This window comes from Vicia villosa, linkage group LG4 (genome assembly GCF_029867415.1).
Source record: "Vicia villosa cultivar HV-30 ecotype Madison, WI linkage group LG4, Vvil1.0, whole genome shotgun sequence".
Taxonomy (NCBI): domain Eukaryota; kingdom Viridiplantae; phylum Streptophyta; class Magnoliopsida; order Fabales; family Fabaceae; genus Vicia; species Vicia villosa.
Window position 1 is genome coordinate 85,505,933 of NC_081183.1, and position 21,185 is coordinate 85,527,117.

The following is a 21,185-nucleotide window of genomic DNA, read 5'->3' on the forward strand; positions in this document are numbered from 1 at the left end:
CGATTTTAATTTTGAGGGTTTTAAGTTTGTCTGATAAGCTAATTCCTGAACTGATGTTTAGGTGTGTCTCCAATTGATGTTAGAAAGGATTTCTTTTGGAGAAAAACTTAGAGATATGATGAAAAAGTCCATATTTACCAAGGTAAGGGTGGAGTTCGAATTATAAAACTAGTAATATGATGATTGCATGTGGGATTAAGGTGTATGAACTTTTCCATGGATTATTTATTGTGATTCTGTCGTGTTGATTCGATGAAATTAGTTGTTGTTGTGGTGATAAATGTTGTTGTTTTATGCGAAGTTGCAGGATGTTTCAGTGATGATGTATACCTCTATTTATTAGTATAGTGATGATAGAGGTTTATGCCTTTGTGACGATAATGTTGTTTGTTGTGTGTGTTTGTTGCATTCATATACATATGCATTTTTCGTGACTACCTGGATTGGCAAACTAGTGACGAAGGCTTATGCCTTGATGCCTCTATTAACTGGCAATTGGCGATGGGGGCTGAAGCCCTGGTGCCACATGCATGAGCAATTGTAGAGTCTCATTATATGTGGCATGAGTGTGATTTATTTGTGACGTGATGTGACGTGACTTGAGTTGTTGTTGAATATGACGATGTGAAGTGAATTGTGATAATGTGAAGTTTTAATTATAAGTTGTTATGCTAATGACTTGTTGTGACAGGTACCGTCTGGAAGATGAAAAATAGTTGTTATAACTATTATTATTATGTTGTTGATTTTGTTATTATAACTGTTCAATTTTTAATTGTTGTTATAGATGTCGTCTGAAAGTTGTAAAGTGATAATGTTGTATGATTTAATTCTAACATATTAATTATCCTACTTTTTTTTATACTTTTCGATATCTCACCCCTTCTGAATGATGTTTCCCTTACCGTGGGAAACGGGTAGGTACTCAAGATAGCGATGGAAGTTTTGAAGTGATTTTATGAAGTCTTTAGTTGTTGTTAGTCGAATTGGTGTCTTGCTTTGATACATAGCACTCGAGGGGATAAAACGATTGTTTTAATTATTAATTCTTTTGTTGAATTTTTATATGGTTTTGGATAAAATTGTAACTTAAAGTTACAGTGCAGTGATGCTACGACTTGATTTGAATAGTTATGAAGTTTGTTGATTCCGCTGCGAGTTAATTATTGAATTTAAATAAAGTTATTTTTAGTAATGATTTGATTATTGTTTTAAATTCATGTGCTATGTATCTATATGAAGGCAAGTAAGTCGTAATTGTTTTTGAAATGACGGATATGTGATACCTAAAATGAACTTGTTTGGAACTAATACTCTGATTTTCCGTATAATTTATCAGGTAGATCTGGGGTGTTACATTAGTGGTATCAGAGCAGGTCGGTCCGTCAAGCCAGAGTTGTCTAACTATTGTTTATCCCTTATTACGCGACAAGTGTGTACAACACTGTCAGTACTTGTAGTTTTGGATTGCTTGTTGCAGGAGTTCGTTTGGAACTAAGTGAGGGAGAAGCTGTACTCCTCGGTTATATTCGGTTGTAAGTTGTTGGTGCTTCGGTAGCGAAGACACCTGAATATGGAATTAAGAATTGCGTATGCGTTTGGTGTAGAATAGGTTGCTGAGGATGATAAAGTGAGATTGTATAACCAGATGTAAGCAAGTGGTAGCTATTGCTACGTTGTAAGATGTTTCAAGATATTGCTGAAATGGCTGGCAAGTTAGTAAGGATTATGTTGCAATTGTATTAGAAGATTGACGGTATAAGTACTAGATTTAAACCGCGACCGGGTTGTCGTTTGATCGAAGGATTAGATGTGAAGGATGTGTTAAGTATGGTGATGTCGTATAGATTTTCGAGGACGAAAATATTCTAAGTGGGGGAGAGTTGTAACATCCCGATTTTATTAATATTTTTATTAATTATATTAGTAATTATACTATTTGGTATTTTCAATCATTATTTATTTATTTAGTTATTATGTGATATAATAATTATTTGAAATATTTAATTGTATGTGTGTTTGTGTTATTTGAGTTAATTAAGTTGTATGAGAGATATAGTTAATTGGGCCTTAGTAGTAGAAACATAATAGATGGATTATGAGTTAAGCCCATTAAGAGAAAAGAGATAGTAAGAGTAGAAAATTAAGGTTTTAGAGTTGGATTCTCATAACTCATTTTTGGGGAGAAAGGAAAAATAGAAGAGAGAAGAGAAACAAAGGAGGAGCACTTGAGAGAAGAAGAAAATTATGGTGGAAGCCTTAATTTTTGCAGCAAGTTTCAACATAGAGTCACCTTTGCAAATCGGGCATATCTCTTAATCCAACCGTTGAATTGTTATGTTACTTGGACACAACAATCCTGATTCATAGAGGTAAGTTCTGATTGTAGTGATTTTGATTTTGAGGGTTTTAAGTTTGTCTGATAAGCTGATTCCTGAACTGATGTTTAGGTGTGTCTCCAGTTGATGTTAGAAAGGATTTCTTTTGGAGAAAAACTTAGAGATATGATGAAAGAGTCCATATTTACCAAGGTAAAGGTGGAGTTCGAATTATAAAACTAGTAATATGATGATTGTATGTGGGATTAAGGTGTATGAACTTTTCCATGGATTATTTATTGTGAATCTGTCGTGTTGATTCGATGAAATTAGTTGTTGTTGTTGTGATAATTGTTGTTGTTTTATGCGAAGTTGCAGGATGTTTCAGTGACGATGTATACCTCTATTTATTGGTATAGCGATGATAGAGGTTTATGCCTTTGTGCGATAATGTTGTTTGTTGTGTATGTTTGTTGCATTCATATACATATGCATTTTTGGTGACTACCTGGATTGGCAAATTAGTGACGAAGGCTTATGCCTTGATGCCTCTGTTAACTGGCAATTAGCGATGGGGGCTGAAGCCCTGGTGCCACATGCATGTGCAATTGTAGAGTCTTATTATATGTGGCATGAGTGTGATTTATTTGTGACGTGACGTGACTTGAGTTGTTGTTGAATATGACGATGTGAAGTGAATTGTGATAATGTGAAGTTTTAATTATAAGTTGTTATGCTAATGACTTGTTGTGACAGGTACCTTCTGGAAGATGAAAAATAGCTGTTATAACTATTATTATTAGGTTTGTGGAGATGATATCTTCCTGGCAGCTTCTTTATGGTTACAAAGAGGCTTTTTCCCGCCTGAGCTAAATGAGACTAATATTTGCCTTATTCCCAAGTGTGTTAAACCGAACACTATGAAAGATCTTCGTCCTATCTCTCTGTGTAATGTAGTGTACAAGCTGGTTGCCAAAATGCTAGCCAACAGATTGAAACTTGTGTTGTATAAATGTGTCTCGGAGGAACAGTTGGCGTTTGTTGAAGGCCGGTCCATCATTGATAATGCTTTGGGTTCTACGGAGATTATTCATGCCTTAAAGAGAAAGACAAGTGGTAATACTGCCCATTTGGCTTTAAAGATTGATATTAGCAAAGCTTACGATAGAGTGGATTGGGGGTTCCTTCGTGCTATTCTTCTTAGATTGGGCTTTGATGAGAGATGGATACATTGGCTTATGATGTGTGTGACTTCGGTGCATTATTCTGTTCTTGTTAATTCGGATAGGGTTGGACCAATTATTCCAGGAAGAGGTCTGAGGCAAGGAGATCCCCTTTCTCCATATCTATTCATCCTCGTGTCTGAAGGACTTTCTGCTCTTATTAAAGGAGCTGTTTCTCGAGGAGATCTTCATGGAGCACATATATGCAGGAGGGCACCTAGTGTGTCCCACCTGCTTTTTGCTGACGATTGTTTTTTATTTTGCAGGGCAAATCTGGTGGAGGTGACAAACCTTATGAATATTCTTAATACTTATACTGAGGCGACAGGTCAGGAGATCAATTTGGCTAAGTCTGAAGTGTTTTTTAGCCGTAAGTTGAGTGGTCCGGCCCAGGAGGATCTAGCCAGATTAATGGGGGTAAAACATGTAATGGGCACAGGAATGTATTTGGGGTTACCTTCGATGATCGGAAGAAGTAAGAAAGCGGTGTTCTCTTTTATCAAAGATAGAATTTGGAAACGCATCAATACTTGGAGTGGTAGATCTTTGTCAAGAGCAGGGAAGGAGGTTATGATTAAATCAGTTCTCCAGTCAATACCGGCCTATATTATGAGTGTTTATTTGATTCCGGATGGGGTGGTGAATGATATTGAAAGAATGCTTAATTCGTTTTGGTGGGGAGGTGGTCGTAACAACAAAGGTATTAGGTGGTTGGCTTGGGATAGGATGACTAGTTCGAAAAGTGAAGGAGGTATGGGTTTTAGGGATTTTAAAGCTTTTAACATGGCTATGGTTGCAAAGCAAGGGTGGAATATTGTGTCAAAACCTGACACTCTTGTGGCTAGGATCTTTAAAGCAAGGTATTTTCCTAATTCCTCTTATCTTGATTCTAAGATCGGTAACAATCCAAGTTATGCTTGGCGGAATTTGTGGAAGGCTAAGGAAGTCCTAAGAATTGGTAGTCAGTGGAGTATTGGAAGTGGGAGTAGTATAAAGGTGATGTATGATCCGTGGATCCGTGAGAAAGATGGATGGTGGGCAAACGGTCCGCAATGTCAAAATGTGTATAACCTCTTTGTTAAGGATCTTATGCTTCCAACCATCAAGCAGTGGGATGTTATTAAGGTAAAACAACTTTTCGACAATGAAGGGGCTGAAGCCATTCTTAGAGTTCCCTTAGTGGAGGATGTAGTGAACGACAGGTTGATTTGGCACGAGGAGGAGAATGGAGAGTATAGTGTGAAATCGGGTTATAAACTGTGGAAAGGTTGGCTTAGTAGTACTCGGCAACACGGTATGGAGAGTAGGTGGAAGAATATTTGGAGTATTACAGCGCCACCTAGAGCTAAGCATTTACTTTGGAGAATCTGTAATGGATGCCTCCCAACGCGCTTAAAGCTTCAACAACATCATGTTCAGTGCCCGTCTGTATGCCCTTGGTGTGAGGTGGATGTTGAAGATGAGTGGCATGTGTTTTTCGGATGTTTTTGTACTCTTCAAAGTTAGCGGGCAGCAGGTTTGTCTTCTATATTAGATCATCGATTACATAATTTTAATGATGCTAAGTCCCTTATCTTTGATGTGTGTAGCCGTGAGGATCGTAGGGATGCGGGTAGATTTGCTGTTTTGTTGGAGGTGCTTTGGAGGAGTAGGAATAATGTGGTTTGGCAGGATACTCGGGATGACGCTATGAGGATTGGTTGACAAGCCTACCATAATTGGTATGATTGGTTCTCAGCTAGAGAAGAGAACATCTCAGGTGTTGTTCATAATATCTCAACCGTGTGGAGTCCGCCTTTGAATAATTATCTGAAATGTAATGTTGACGCAGGTTTCAGTAGTGTGCATGGTACTACAAATAAAGGGTGGTGTTTTAGGGATCACTTGGGGAGATTTGTTTCAGCAGGTGTGTCCTGGGATGCGGGGTTTTTTTTCCGTGATTGAAGCGGAAACTATCGCCTTGAAGGAAGCTATCCAGAATACGATTTTCCTCCATCTATCTCATGTTATTTTTGAAAGTGACTATCAACTTATCATTAAGTCTATTCACGATTCAAAAGTGGGTAGTTCTGAATTTAGTGTTATTATTAATTCTATTCGGCAGTTATTAGCTTTGTTTCCGAACTTTGAGGTAAAGTTCATTAGGCGCCAAGCGAATTTGGTTGCTCATGCTTTAGCTAAGGCGGCCAATTCTTGGGCTAGGCGTAGCTTCATTAATAGTGTACCTCCTTGTATTGAACCTTATTTGTTGAATGATATCAGTTAAGTTTGCTTTTCTAAAAAAAAAAAAAAAGTTATTATTATGTTGTTGATTTTGTTATTATAACTGTACAATTTTTAATTGTTGTTATAGATGTCGTCTGAAAGTTGTAAATGTTAGAACAAGATTTGTTCTGATCAATATTCTTAGTTTTGATTATAACAAGGATATGAATTTTGTGTGAGATAATGTGGTACTCTAATACATTGCAATTTCCTTTTCAGGAAATATATAAAGAGTACGCACAAGTCAGCGCTAAGAAGCTTTGTCTCAGAAGGTTCAGCATGCAACATCAGAACATGGTCTGGCAAGACATCAGAAGATGGTCAAGGCAGAATCAGAACATGGGTCTATGAAAGCATCAGAAGAACTTGAGATCAGAAGCAGAAGCACTGAGGTTCTCATGGTATCACGCTCAGAAGCACTTCATGGTCAGAAGACAAGAAGATGCTATGCACCAAGCTGTTTGACTCTGATGATATTCAAACGTTGTATACACAAACATCAGATCAGAAGAAAGTACAGGTGGCAGGCTACGCTGACTGACAAAAGGAACGTTGGAAGCTATTAAAGGCAACGTCAGTAGACACAGCGTGAACAAGGCTCGAGGTAGTTGACAAAAGCGTGAAACATTAAATGCAATGCTGTACGGAACACGCAAAGCATTAAATGCTCCCAACGGCCATCTTCTCAAACGCCTATAAGTATGAAGTTCTGATGAGAAGCAAGGTTAACATTTCTGAACCAATTCTGTGAATATTAACTTGCTGAAACGCTGTTCAACTCAAAGCTCAGAAACTTCATCTTCATCAAAGCTCACTACATTGCCGTTGTAATATATTAGTGAGATTAAGCTTAAACTTTAAGAGAAATATCACTGTTGTGATTATAGCTTTTCAGAAGCATTTGTAATACTCTTAGAGTTGATTACATTAATTTGTAAGTAACTAGAGTGATCAAGTGTGATCAGGATACTCTAGGAAGTCTTAGCTTGTGTCTAAGCAGTTGTATTTAGAGTGATCACGTGGTGGTCAGGATACTCTAAGAAAGTCTTAGCTTGTGTCTAAGCATTTGTTCCTAGAGTGATCAGGTTGTGATCAGGATACTCTAGAAGACTTAGTCGTGGGCTAAGTGGAAAACCATTGTAATCTGTTGCGATTAGTGGATTAAATCCTCAGGTGAGGTAAATCACTCCGTGGGGGTGGACTGGAGTAGTTTAGTTAACAACGAACCAGGATAAAAATAACTGTGCAATTTATTTTTATCGTCCAAGTTTTTAGACTACACTTATTCAAACCCCCCCTTTCTAAGTGTTTTTCTATCCTTCAATTGGTATCAGAGTGCCGGTTCTAAGGTGCAAGCACTTAACCGTGTTTAGAAAAGATTCAGGAAGAGAAAAACGCTTCAGTATAAGATGGTTGGTGAAACTCAAACATCTGCATCTACATCTGGCTCTGCTGAGCAATATAATGGTAACAATGGTTATACTAGACCACTAGTATTTGATGGTGAAAACTTTGAATACTGGAAAGATAAACTGGAAAGTTACTTTCTTGGTCTAGATGGTGAACTATGGGATCTTCTGATGGATGGTTACAAACATCCAATGAAAGCTAGTGGCGTAAAGCTTACGAGGCAAGAAATGGATGATGATCAGAAGAAGCTTTTCAAGAATCATCATAAATGTAGGACTGTTTTGCTGAATGCTATCTCTCATGCTGAGTATGAGAAGATATCTAACAGGGAAACTGCCTATGATATATATGAGTCATTGAAAATGACCCATGAGGGAAATGCTCAAGTCAAGGAGACTAAAGCTCCTGCTCTAATCCAGAAATATGAAGCCTTCAAGATGGAGGATGATGAAGATATTGAGAAGATGTTCTCAAGATTTCAAACTCTAACTGCTGGATTGAGAGTTTTGGATAAAGGCTACACCAAGGCTGATCATGTAAAGAAGATTATCAGAAGCTTACCCAGAAGATGGGGTCCAATGGTGACTGCATTCAAGATTGCAAAGAATTTGAATGAAGTGTCTTTGGAAGAGCTTATCAGTGCCTTGAGAAGCCATGAAATAGAGCTGGATGCAAACGAGCCTCAGAAGAAAGGTAAGTCTATTGCATTAAAATCAAATGTTAAAAAATGCACTAACGCTTTTCAGGCTAGAGAAGAAGATCCTGAAGAATCAGAATCTGAAGAAGAAGAAGAAGATGAACTGTCCATGATCTCCAGAAGGGTAAACCAACTCTGGAAGAGCAAACAAAGGAAGTTCAGAGGCTTCAGAAGTTCAAAGAGATTTGAACGTGGAGAATCTTCTGGTGACAGAAGATCTGACAAGAAGAAGGCTGTCTGCTATGAGTGCAATGAGCCTGGACATTACAAGAACGAGTGTCCAAAACTTCAGAAGGAGAATCCCAAAAAGAAGTTTCATAAGAAGAAAGGTCTTATGGCAACATGGGATGATTCTGAATCAGAGTCAGAATCAGACTCTGAAGGAGAACAAGCCAACTTTGCGCTGATGGCTACAGAAGATGATGGATCAGAATCTACATCAGAATCAGATTCTGAAGAGGTATTTTTTGAACTATCTAGAGAAGAGTTAGTTTCCAGTTTAACAGAACTTCTGGAACTCAAGGCTCATCTTAGTATCAAATACAAAAAGCTGAAGAAGCAGTTTGAATTTGAAACTAAGAAGCTGGAATTGGAAAATTCTGAACTGAAGGAAAAAGTTTTAAATTTATCCAAAAATAGTGGATCTCCTTCTGAAACAGAAAAATCCATTCCTAGCATGAATCATATTCTGAAATAATATGACTCGAGCTTCAGAAAGTTCTTATCTAGAAGTATTGGCAGAAGTCATCTTGCTTCTATGATATATGGTGTTTCTGGAAACAAAAGGTTTGGCTTTGGCTATGAGGGTGATACCTCACATAAATTTGAACCTATTGATGATCTGAAGATCACATACAAGCCATTGTATGATCAGTTCAAATATGGCAATGCTCATGATATTAGGCTCACTTCACATGCACAGAAGTTTAACACTGTTCACACCAAGAAGCATGTGACACATCCTAAGAAATATCATGCTGACAAACCTAAAGAATATCATGTTGTTCCTCCTGTTAAATATTTTGCTAAACCCAAGTTCAATCAGAACTTGAGGAAAGCTAACAAGAAAGGACCCAAGAAATTGTGGGTACCTAAGGAGAAGATAATTTCTGTTGCAGATATCCTTGGCGGCAAAGAAGACAAAAAGCAAAATGTCATGGTACCTGGACTCTGGGTGCTCGCGACACATGACGGGAAGAAGGTCTACATTCCAAGACCTGGTGCTTAAACCAGGTGGAGAAGTCAAGTTTGGAGGAGATCAGAAGGGCAAAATCATTGGCTCAGGAACCATAAGTATTGGTAACTCTCCTTCCATAACTAATGTACTTCTTGTAGAAGGATTAACGCATAACTTATTGTCAATAAGTCAATTAAGTGACAATGGTTATGACATAATCTTTAATCAAAAGTCTTGCAAGGCTGTAAGTCAGAAGGATGGCTCAATCCTATTTACAGGCAAGAGAAAGAACAACGTTTATAAGACAGATCTTCAGGATCTTAAGAATCAGAAGGTGACTTGTCTTATGTCTGTTTCTGAAGAGCAATGGGTCTGGCACAGAAGATTAGGACATGCTAGTTTGAGAAAGATTTCTCATATTAACAAACTAAATCTGGTCAGAGGACTCCCAAATCTGAAATACAAATCAGATGCTCTTTGTGAAGCATGTCAGAAGGGCAAGTTCTCCAGACCTGCATTCAAGTCTAAGAATGTTGTTTCTTCCTCAAGGCCGTTAGAACTCTTGCACATTGATCTGTTTGGCCCAGTCAAAACAGCATCTGTCAGAGGGAAGAAATATGGATTAGTCATCGTTGATGATTATAGCCGCTGGACATGGGTAAAGTTCTTGAAACACAAGGATGAGTCTCATTCAGTGTTCTTTGAATTCTGCACTCAGATTCAATCTGAGAAAGAGTGTAAAATCATAAAGGTTAGAAGTGATCATGGTGGCGAATTTGAGAACAGACTCTTTGAGGAATTCTTCAAAGAAAATGGTATTGCCCATGATTTCTCTTGTCCTAGAACTCCACAACAAAATGGAGTTGTAGAGCGAAAGAATAGGACTCTACAAGAAATGGCCAGAACCATGATCAATGAAACCAATATGGCTAAGCATTTCTGGGCAGAAGCAATAAACACTGCATGTTATATTCAGAATAGAATCTCTATCAGACCTATTATAAATAACACTCCTTATGAATTGTGGAAGAACAGAAAGCCCAACATTTCATATTTCCATCCTTTTGGATGTGTATGTTTTATTTTGAATACTAAAGATCATCTTGGTAAGTTTGATTCTAAAGCACAAAAGTGTTTCCTTCTTGGATATTCTGAACGCTCTAAAGGCTACAGAGTATACAATACTGAAACATTGATTGTTGAAGAATTAATCAATATCAGGTTGATGATAAGCCTGGTCTTGAAAAACCAAAGCAGTTTGAGAATTTTGCAGATTTTGATATTGATATATCAGAAGCAGTAGAACCAAGAAGCAATGCTGCAGAAGCTAGCAGTCTCAGAAGCAATGGATCAGAAGATCAAGTTGCTGCTTCTTTAGAGAATCTCAGGATTTCTGAAGAACCAACAGTCAGAAGATCACCTAGACTTGCTTCAGCTCATTCAGAAGATGTGATCCTTGGGAAGAAAGATGATCCTATCAGAACCAAATCATTTCTTAGGAATGACAATCAGAAGCAGTGATCAGAATCTGGAGGCGTAAAGTCTTTCAGAAAGATACAGCTGTCATCTACTTTCTGATGATGAACACGTGTCTGTACGGTTGGTACAAAGCGTGCAGTTGAAAAGACGCCGACCTAGGTAACTGTGTTAAATCATTTCATTTACCACGTTCTCTCTCTCCTAACGTCATTTCTCATTTAATACATAATGATTTTTATTTATCTCTCTTTCTTTTCAAATTGTTTAAACAACCCGCTTCATATTCATTTCCTTTCTCTCTATCTTTTGCACATCTCTTTCGTTGCATCTGTTTTTTTTAAACCCTAGTTTTTTATTTGATCTCAAAGCATTATCATCATGAACTCTTCTTCAAGTTCATCAAACCCTGCAGAAAGACTCACCTCTTCACAGATTCTGCTACGCAAATATTAGTATGCTCCATTGAAAACGTGCTTAATTCCCACGGAAGAACTGGAAGTTCTATGTGAATCTGCTGTTGACATCAACAATCTAAAAGCAAATGGCTTCAAGTGTGATGTAAGAATCTTTGAGCAAGGTTGGTCTAAATATCTTAATAGATTGGTTGGACCAATTTATCCTGAACTTGTGAAGGACTTCTGGGTACATGCAACGATTACTCCAACTGTCATTATTTCTTTCGTGCTAGGGCATGAAGTAGTTATCACTGAAAAACTCACCAGGAAGCTGTACAATCTTAATGATGAAGAAGGTTGGTCTGGTCTTCAACCCGCAACAGTTGACTAGACTCCAGTTGAAAAACAAATCTCTCTGGCTACTGGAATTGATTCTCATAACACGGGCACCTTAAGGCCTTTTTATAAAGCATGGGCTGAGATTATTCTGGGTTCCCTTCATCATAGAAAGAGGATGCTCTCCTCCTCCTACATCAGTCCGGCTCACAAGTATACTCTTTTCTGCATTGACAAAAAGACTGAGATCAACATCTCTCATATTCTGTTTGAGAATCTGAAGACTTCTATCTTTGATTCTAGAGAAGATGAAAGGGCGAAGTACCCTCATATTTCAAGAACGACCATTCCGTTCGGAAGAATGATTTCAGACATTCTGATTGAAAGCAAAGTGCTGGACTCCATCAGAAAACTCAATGCTTCTCATTTTCTTGGAGTAGTTCAAGGTCCCATCTTCAATGGTGTTGATTTGTTCAGACTGGAACTCATTAAGAATGTACCTTTTGTGTGCACAAGTTTTCCTGACATTCTGTCAAGAAGAGTTACTGTTGAAGGATTTGTCTCTCTATTTCATAAAGAACTTGATCAAGTTGTCAAGCTTTACCTGGAAGATTGTGTTAGGAAGCAATCAGATGTTGATCCTGCTTGGATCCGTGGCAGAGTACTTCCGTCCAAAGCGGATATTCTGAAGAAGGATAAGAAGGAACGACAGGCAAGGCTAAAAAGAAAGGCCCAAGAAGATGAGGCTGAGAGAGCCAAGAAGTTGAGGGTCACCTATGATCCTGACAAGGTGGGCTCTTCTGATCGCAGGAAGAAAAGGATCAGAGACTTCTTTCACAAAACCAGATCTTCACATGCTTCTTCTGAACACTCCTCCAGGTAAGTTTTTACTCCACCTCCTTTTGTCCCTAAATCATCTCTCCAATCACCTCCATCTGAACCAAAAGTAAACTTCACTTTGCAAAATCCCTCTCCATCATCCTTTTCCTCTCCCATTCTAAACCCCACACCTCTAAGTATTCTTCCCCCAACTCCTTCCGATAAATCTTTCTCACCAATTCCCTTTACAACTACTCCATCCTCTTCAAAATCTATCATCTCTGATATTCCATCTTCATCAATCATTCTCTCAGATATCCCCTCTTCCTCATCCACCGCACCTCCACCTTCTTTATCCTATCCCTTACTTACCAGAAAATCCAAACCCTACTGTCTTCTCTACCCTGACTACAAATTCACCTTCAATCCGCCTGAACCTGAACCCTATACCTGCTTGGAACTGTTCAGGCATGAGGTGATTAGCAGTCTAGACCTTCTGAAGGATGCGTTTCTAAATGGTCTGAATGATGTTTCTACAAGAAATCTTTGGAAAAGATTTCGCAAAGATTTTCAAGTAGAAGCAATGGGAGTACAGAAGAGATTAGTGGCTGCTGCCCCTGGTTCACCTGGATACCTTCTGGAGGATGATAATGGTATATACTACCATCCTCTCAGAAACTGTGTTGCTGCTGAGGAGAAGCCCTTTGTGGATGAATTGGAAGAAGCAAGATTGGCTGCTGCATTGGAAGCCAACCCTTGCAAGGAGATTGTGGTTTGGAGACCTCAATATTCAGTTCTGCTCGGGGATTTCAAGACTCTCTTTGACTTTCTGAGGGAAAACCCTTCTAAGGAAGACACAAGCTTGGTCATTCCAGAAGTTGTTGACTCACCAGAAGTTGAAGGTCCTTCTGCCCCTAGGAATCTAGCTGCCATTCTTCAGGCACTTGAGAATGGAGACTTTGAGATTCCGGCTGCAGATTATGGAGATGCTTCTATGCAAGAAGCAGATGCAGAAGATCATGTTGCTGAAACAGTTCCTGCTAAGGAAAATCTGGAAAATGACTTATCAATGGAAGCTGCAAATCACAATGCCATCCCTGTGGATAGATGCTGTGAAGCTTCTTCTGATGAACCTTCCCGTCTTGCAAGGACTCTAGAAGATATTCAGAAGAAACAGGATGAGCAAAGCTCAGTCAATGCTGAGTTTAGAGCTTTCATGGAGAGGCAAGATGGATACAACAATGGGGTTCAAGAGATGTTGGCTAAGATCTTGTCAAGACTAGGGGCATCTTAGATTGAGTCTTAGTTGTTTTGTTCTTGCTTTGCTGCATTAGTTTTTATGCATCTTTCCTTCCTTCTCTCCTTGTACTTCTGTACTTCTGGCTTGTTGAGCTTAAATGAAAACTATCTTTTTCTTCCATGTGTTTCTTTTTGTTTTTCATCTGAATCTTTTATGTTTTTTATGTTATGACAAAAAGGGGGAGAAATATGTGATAAATGATTTGATTTAATCAGTTGCATTACTAACAGAACTTGCAAAGTTCTATGTTTTTTAGTTGTGTTGTTGCAGGAACTGAAGATCAACACAAGAAGCAACAAGATAATAAATCAAGCTCTTGGATTCTTGAAGCAAGCTGAGTGCTATGAAGCTTCAGAATCAGAAGCAAGAAGGAAGAATGTTCAGATATTCTGATGATAGAATATGATCTGAAACATTGTTTATATGCTCTGACACATACCATATGGCTCTGATACATATTATGTGTTCTTGGCTCTGATACATATTATACGTTCTGAAACATATTCCATGTTCTGAATCATTCATGCTGACTGTTGTCGTTTAGTTTTGTTCTGTAACATTTCAGGATGTAGAGATGCTCTGATGATGCTCTGGTACATTCAACAATGTTCTGATACAATCTAGCATGAAGTGATGTAAGAAGAAATTCAAGCTCTGAAGCTGTCCTGATGGAAGCAAGAATCAGAAGCTATGGATGTTCTGAAGATCTAAATAAATTCAAGTTCTGAAGTTGTCCGATGGAAGCAGAAGTCAGAAGCTGTGAATGTTCTGTGGATCAAAGAAATTCAAGTTCTGAAGCTGTCCGATGGAAGCAGAAATCAGAAGCTGTGAATAATCTGAAGATCAAAGAAATTCAAGTTCTGAAGCTGTCCTATGGAAGCAGAAATCAGAAGTCATGAATGTTCTGAAGATCAAGCACTGTGAACGTCTCTACTGAAATACTCAGGGAAGTCTTTTATTTATAAAATTCTTCTAGTATTAATTTCAGGGGGAGATTATTCATCTCAGGGGGAGATTGTTAATCTCAGGGGGAGACATATTCACATGCTTATGTTAAAGCTGTGTAGTTGTCTTTATCTGTCTGCTCTTTCTGATCGCAAATTCATATCATTTATATATGTTTTTGTCATCATCAAAAAGAGGGAGATTGTTAGAACAAGATTTGTTCTGATCAATATTCTTAGTTTTGATGATAACAAGGATATGAATTTTGTGTGAGATAATGTGGTACTCTAATACATTACAATTTCCTTTTCAGGAAATATATAAAGAGTACGCACAAGTCAGCGCTCAGAAGCTTTGTCTCAGAAGGTTCAGCATGCAACATCAGAACATGGTCTGGCAAGACATCAGAAGATGGTCAAGGCAGAATCAGAACATGGGTCTATGAAAGCATCAGAAGAACTTGAGATCAGAAGCAAAAGCTCTGAGGTTCTCATGGTATCACGCTCAGAAGCACTTCAAGGTCAGAAGACAAGAAGATGCTATGCACCAAGCTGTTTGACTCTGATGATATTCAAACGTTGTATACACAAACATCAGATCAGAAGAAAGTACAGGTGGCAGGCTACGCTGACTGACAAAAGGAACATTGGAAGCTATTAAAGGCAACGTCAGTAGACACAGCGTGAACAAGGCTCGAGGTAGTTGACAAAAGCGTGAAACATTAAATGCAATGCTGTACGGAACACGCAAAGCATTAAATGCTCCCAACGGTCATCTTCTCAAACGCCTATAAGTATGAAGTTCTGATGAGAAGCAAGGTTAACAACTCTGAACCAATTCTGTGAATATTAACTTGCTGAAACGCTGTTCAACTCAAAGCTCAGAAACTTCATCTTCATCAAAGCTCACTACATTGCCGTTGTAATATATTAGTGAGATTAAGCTTAAACTTTAAGAGAAATATCACTGTTGTGATTATAGCTTTTCAGAAGCATTTGTAATACTCTTAGAATTGATTACATTAATTTGTAAGTAACTAGAGTGATCAAGTGTGATCAGGATACTCTAGGAAGTCTTAGCTTGTGTCTAAGCAGTTGTATTTAGAGTGATCACGTGGTGGTCAGGATACTCTAAGAAAGTCTTAGCTTGTGTCTAAGCATTTGTTCCTAGAGTGATCAGGTTGTGATCAGGATACTCTAGAAGACTTAGTCGTGGGCTAAGTGGAAAACCATTGTAATCTGTTGCGATTAGTGGATTAAATCCTCAGGTGAGGTAAATCACTCCGTGGAGGTGGACTGGAGTAGTTTAGTTAACAATGAACCAGGATAAAAATAATTGTGCAATTTATTTTTATCGTCCAAGTTTTTAGACTACACTTATTCAAAACCCCCTTTCTAAGTGTTTTTCTATCCTTCAGTAAAGTGATAATGTTGTATGATTTAATTCTAACATATTAATTATCATACTTTTTTTATACTTTTCGATATCTCACCCCTTCTGAATGATGTTTCCCTTACCGTGGGAAACGGATAGGTACTCAAGATAGCAATGGAAGTTTTGAAGTGATTTTATGAAGTCTTTAGTTGTTGTTAGTCGAGTTGGTGTCTTGCTCTGATACATAGCACTCGAGGGGATAAAACGATTGTTTTAATTATTAATTCTTTTGTTGAATTTTTATATGGTTTTGGATAAAATTGTAACTTAAAGTTACAGTGCAGTGATGCTACGACTTGATTTGAATAGTTATGAAGTTTGTTGATTCCGCTGCGAGTTAATTATTGAATTTAAATAAAGTTATTTTTAGTAATGATTTGATTATCGTTTTAAATTCATGTGCTATGTATCTATATGAAGGCAAGTAAGTCGTAATTGTTTTTGAAATGACGAATATGTGATACCTAAAATGAACTTGTTTGGAACTTATACTCTGATTTTCCGTATAATTTATCAGGTAGATTTGGGGTGTTACATTAGTGGTATCAGAGCAGGTCGGTCCGTCCGGCCAGAGTTGTCTAACTGTTGTTTATCCCTTATTACGCGACAAGTGTGTACAACACTGTCGGTACTTGTTGTTTTGGATTGCTTGTTGCAGGAGTTCGCTTGGAACTAAGTGAGGGAGAAGCTGTACTCCTCGGTTATATTCGGTTGTAAGTTGTTGGTGCTTCGGTAGCGAAGACACCTGAATATGGAATTAAGAATTGCGTATGCGTTTGGTGTGGAATAGGTTGCTGAAGATGATAAAGTGAGATTGTATAACCAGATGTAAGCAAGGGTCCATAATAATCTATGCATGGTGCATAGATTTTTATCTATGCACGGTAACTGCACCCACTAATGGATCTTCATTTTTTTTTTTAATTTAAAAGACTTTCTTTTGTCATCCTTTCAAATATTTTTCTTTAATAATAATAAACTCATTTATTATTTCACAATTTTCAATAAAGTTAAATTTAACAAAACATTAAAAAGTTATTATTATTATTATTATTAAGTTTATTGACTTTGATATTTTTTATCTTTATTTTCATAATAAAGAGAAAGATAGTATGTGTTTTTTTTTATCTTTATCAAATTCATTTTCATAAATTTACTCCTTTTAAAATAAATAAAAAAGCAGGCACAAATAAAAAATGAAAGGCCAAAATCACAAAGTCCTGCCAAGTGCCAACAAGCAAAGAAAAGAAGAAACAAGTGCTCAAAAACAAAGCAGCAGCATTGCACTACCAAGACACAAAACTAAAACTACTCTTGTTGACTCTTAACTCAAAAATCCATATTATTCTCAATATCACACACATCCTCATCATCATTCTCCATAAATACCTCACACTCATTGATTGCCACCAAAACAACACAACAAACACATCATCATGTTACATTCCTTCTTCTTATCACTGTTCCTGCTTCTTGGTCCATTTTCAACAACATTAATAGCAGAATCAATAACAACCACAATCAACGTATGGCCCAAACCAACCAACCTAACATGGACCCCACCATACCAAACCACAGTCCTCTCACCAACATTCACCATCACCACCACCACCACCACACACCAAAACAACCATCTCTCCGCCGCCATATCCCGCTACACAAACCTCGTCAAAACAGAACACCACCGTCCGTTAACTCACCCAACAACAAACAACAACAACAACAACCTCCCTCCTCTACAATCCCTAACCGTAACCGTAACAAACCCAACCGCCGAACTCACCCACGCCACAGACGAATCCTACACGCTAACAATCTCCACTCCCAACGCAACCCTCACCGCCTCAACACCATGGGGAGCAATGCGTGGGATGGAAACTTTCTCACAACTCACATACGGGAACCCAACGCGCGTGCCTGTTGAAGTGCATGTCACCGACGCGCCGCTGTTTGCTCATCGAGGTCTAACACTGGATACTTCGAGAAACTACTATCCAGTGAAGGATTTGTTGAGGACGATCGAAGCGATGAGTATGAATAAACTGAATGTGTTTCATTGGCATATAACTGATTCGCATTCGTTTCCGTTGGTGGTTCCGTCGGAGCCGATGCTGGCGGAGAAAGGGGCTTATGATGTTAATATGGTTTATACGGTGGAGGATGTGAAGAGGGTTGTTGAGTTTGGTCTTGATCGCGGTGTTCGTGTTTTGCCGGAGATTGATTCGCCTGGTTAGTTCTATTTCTCTATCTTTGATTTACTTTACTAAATTGGGATTTGTGAGTGAACAAAAGGTTTGGTTTTTTATTTGGTATAACGAGTGTCTCATGTGTTTAACATTGCAAGAGATAAAAGGAATAAAAAATATCAAAATTAAATTCACTTACATTAGGATTGCACCACTCAAAGCATAAAAAAAAAAAAAAAAAAAAAAAATTTTACACCATCGTTCATAAAACTATAACATTCAATCTTATCACAACAGTATTTTAAAAGTAAAAGTTCAATCTTATCATAACAGTATTCAGTATTTTAAAATTAAAAGTGTGATTTGACACAATAGATGTCTCTGTTAGTTGTTGGTCCCTATTAGTTATTAGGACATATCCTCATCTTTTTGGTAAATTTTTATCTATCCAACTCAAAACGTTGGGTAAAGTTATCTTCAATGTAAAATTTTTTGAAAACAACAAAAAATCATATTATTTTATAACTAATTAAATATGTTTAAATTAAATTGAACTTTGTGATTAGTTATAGGTACACTACCCAACTTTTGTGATAGGTAAAGAAATTGTCTATTTTTTTTCTCAAACAAAATATAATGAGCAAATTAGTTTCTCAAACAAAATATAATGAGCAAATTAATTTTACAATATCAAACCAATGACTATTGTGTATGACTGAAATTTTTTAAAGTACTTATACATATAGATTAATGATATATTCTCATTGATAAAATAAAACTATTTTAATGTTAGTGTAAACCATTAAACTCTATATTTTATTATGTTATAATTTAAAATACTAAATTTTGAATCTCAATTGTCTGATTTTAATCTTAATCAAACGGAACTAACTTAACGGTTAAGTTAAAAAGGCTAAAAGTTCGGTCCAAAGTTAAGACAAGGTATTAATATAATACTAACTTGTAACAATTTTCCATTGAAAAAACTATTTTTATCTCTGGTTATTATTATTATGGATTTTGTTGTTTGTATTTGTCTTCAACTTTGTGGCACAATCTAAGAGAGCAGAACCGAAATAATTAATTCATCCATTGCTGTCTATTTGATTACTATACCTGTTATTATGCCTGTTTCTTTTGTCTGCATGTTTGTCAGGTTACGGAATTGAATTAGACTTATGTTAATAACTGGTATAATACTGATTAACATTTAATTAATTCCTGTTTAAATTCCATCAGATTCAAGAACATTATACTCTTGTCTCCATCACATATTAAATTTCACTTTAAATTTTGTCCGAATCGATCACAGGTACGCGCTACCTAGTAGCTGCAATGTGCCGAACTTGAGGTCCCAAAACATTGGCACTGTTTGTAGGAACTCGAAGTTTGCACCGTGCTCCTTAGTCTTGACTGGGAGACAACTGTTTCATGCTGGCCAAAATAGTTTTACATTGATTGATCGAAGCTAAAGATAGTTTATTTATAACACTCATACTCCTAAACTCCACGCACGAGACACCTTTTCTAAAGGATTAATCTATTCTTAACCCAAAACAGACAATACTTGGTAGCTGCAATGACGTGGGTTTGAGGTCGAGTGAAAGAGATTTGCGTCTCTCCTTTCTAACATGTTTTGGTTTATATTTCAATAATGAAACATCATTATAAAGTAATAGTAACAGGAGTTATGATGTTAGTTATTAAACAAAGTGTATATTGCCAAAGCATAAAGTATCAAGGACTCTGACTTTCCATGAGAATTTTAAATTCTATAAAGTTAGAAGAACTTCAGCACAAAGAAACAGAAAACTAAACATTGTAATCATAAAAACAAATAAATTAACAAATAAATGAGGCTTTTTGTTTTTCTGTAACCATATTCTAATTGAAAAACATGTACTTCTCTTTGTCTTTTACTTAATTTTGCTATGCAAAACCGTTGTTTTCAAAATTACAATGATTATTGACAGATTAGAACTTGATATTGGCAGGGCATACAGGATCTTGGGCCTTAGCCTACCCTGACATTGTAACATGTGCTAACATGTTCTGGTGGCCAGCTGAAAGTGATTGGCCAAATCGTCTTGCCGCCGAACCAGGAACAGGTCATTTAAATCCCTTAAACCCCAAAACCTACCAAGTTCTAAAGAATGTCATACGCGACGTAACAACAATGTTCCCGGAACAGTTTTACCATTCCGGTGCTGATGAAGTCATACCGGGTTGCTGGAAAACTGATCCAACAATTCAGAAATTTCTATCAAACGGTGGAACTCTCAACCAAGTCCTCGAGACGTTTATCAACAACACTCTCCCGTACATTGTATCCCTCAATCGCACTGTTGTCTACTGGGAAGATGTTCTCCTAGACGATACAGTCCATGTTTCACCGTCGGTTCTCCCTAAAGAACATGTCATTTTGCAGACATGGAACAATGGACATGACAATACTAAAAGGATAGTATCTTCTGGATACCGTGCCATTGTGTCATCATCCGATTTCTATTATCTTGACTGTGGACATGGGGACTTCACTGGAAACAACAGTGCTTACAACAACCAGACAGGAAGTGATGCGAACAATGGTGGTTCTTGGTGTGGACCTTTTAAAACATGGCAAACTATATACAATTATGATATAACATACGGACTGACCGAAGAAGAAGCAAAATTGGTTTTGGGCGGGGAGGTAGCATTGTGGTCAGAACAAGCAGATGAAACTGTTCTGGATTCACGAGTTTGGCCTAGAACTTCTGCTATGGCCGAGTCGTTGTGGTCAGGTAATAGGGATGAAAACGGTATGAAGAGATATGCCGAGGCAACAGATAGATTGAATGAATGGAGGAGCAGAATGGTTAGCAGAGGTATCGGAGCCGAGCCTATTCAGCCACTTTGGTGTATTAGGAATCCTGGTATGTGCAACACAGTACATCCAATTTAGTGTCTGTTTGGAGAATGTGATTCCAATCCAAACACATTTATAGTTAGTTTAATTTGAAGTTGCATTCTTCTTTTGATTAGTTGCGTAGTGTTTAACTGTTGTGTGATCCTACAGAAAACTTATTGTTTGGTTGGGAGAGATTGTAGTTGTCAAACAGTATTAAATGTATTTGAACATTAAAGTTAAAAAAATCAAATGAATAGTATTTGATTGTATTCATGAGCTTGAACATTTCTCGAGTTCAATTGATGTCCAAA

At 37.5% G+C, this 21,185-nt stretch overlaps 2 protein-coding genes across 2 annotated transcripts; both read left to right on the forward strand.

The window, feature by feature from the left end:
* Window positions 1-3,238: 3,238 nt before the first annotated feature.
* LOC131597455 (uncharacterized) lies at window positions 3,239-5,807 on the forward strand. The gene is made up of 4 exons (XM_058870153.1): window positions 3,239-3,765; window positions 3,808-5,007; window positions 5,131-5,203; window positions 5,373-5,807. Exons 1-4 carry the CDS (start codon window positions 3,239-3,241, stop codon window positions 5,805-5,807), a joined length of 2,235 nt encoding a protein of 744 aa, XP_058726136.1.
* An 11,226-nt stretch (window positions 5,808-17,033) lies between these two features.
* On the forward strand, window positions 17,034-21,185 carry LOC131594957 (beta-hexosaminidase 2-like). The gene is made up of 2 exons (XM_058867159.1): window positions 17,034-18,027; window positions 19,979-21,185. The coding sequence occupies exons 1-2, from the start codon at window positions 17,235-17,237 to the stop codon at window positions 20,926-20,928; spliced, it is 1,743 nt and encodes a 580-aa protein (XP_058723142.1). The 5' UTR covers window positions 17,034-17,234; the 3' UTR covers window positions 20,929-21,185.

Excerpts from the sequence above, each read along its gene's own strand:
- LOC131597455 (XM_058870153.1), top strand. The coding sequence starts at position 3,239 with ATGAAAGATCTTCGTCCTATCTCTCTGTGTAATGTAGTGTACAAGCTG. Across the intron at positions 5,008-5,130 it reads GTGGATGTTGAAGATGAGTG|CCGTGAGGATCGTAGGGATG; the intron begins GCATGTGTTTTT and ends TGATGTGTGTAG. Across the intron at positions 5,204-5,372 it reads GGAGGAGTAGGAATAATGTG|GTTTCAGTAGTGTGCATGGT; the intron begins GTTTGGCAGGAT and ends ATGTTGACGCAG.
- LOC131594957 (XM_058867159.1), top strand. The coding sequence starts at position 17,235 with ATGTTACATTCCTTCTTCTTATCACTGTTCCTGCTTCTTGGTCCATTT. Across the intron at positions 18,028-19,978 it reads GCCGGAGATTGATTCGCCTG|GGCATACAGGATCTTGGGCC; the intron begins GTTAGTTCTATT and ends TGATATTGGCAG.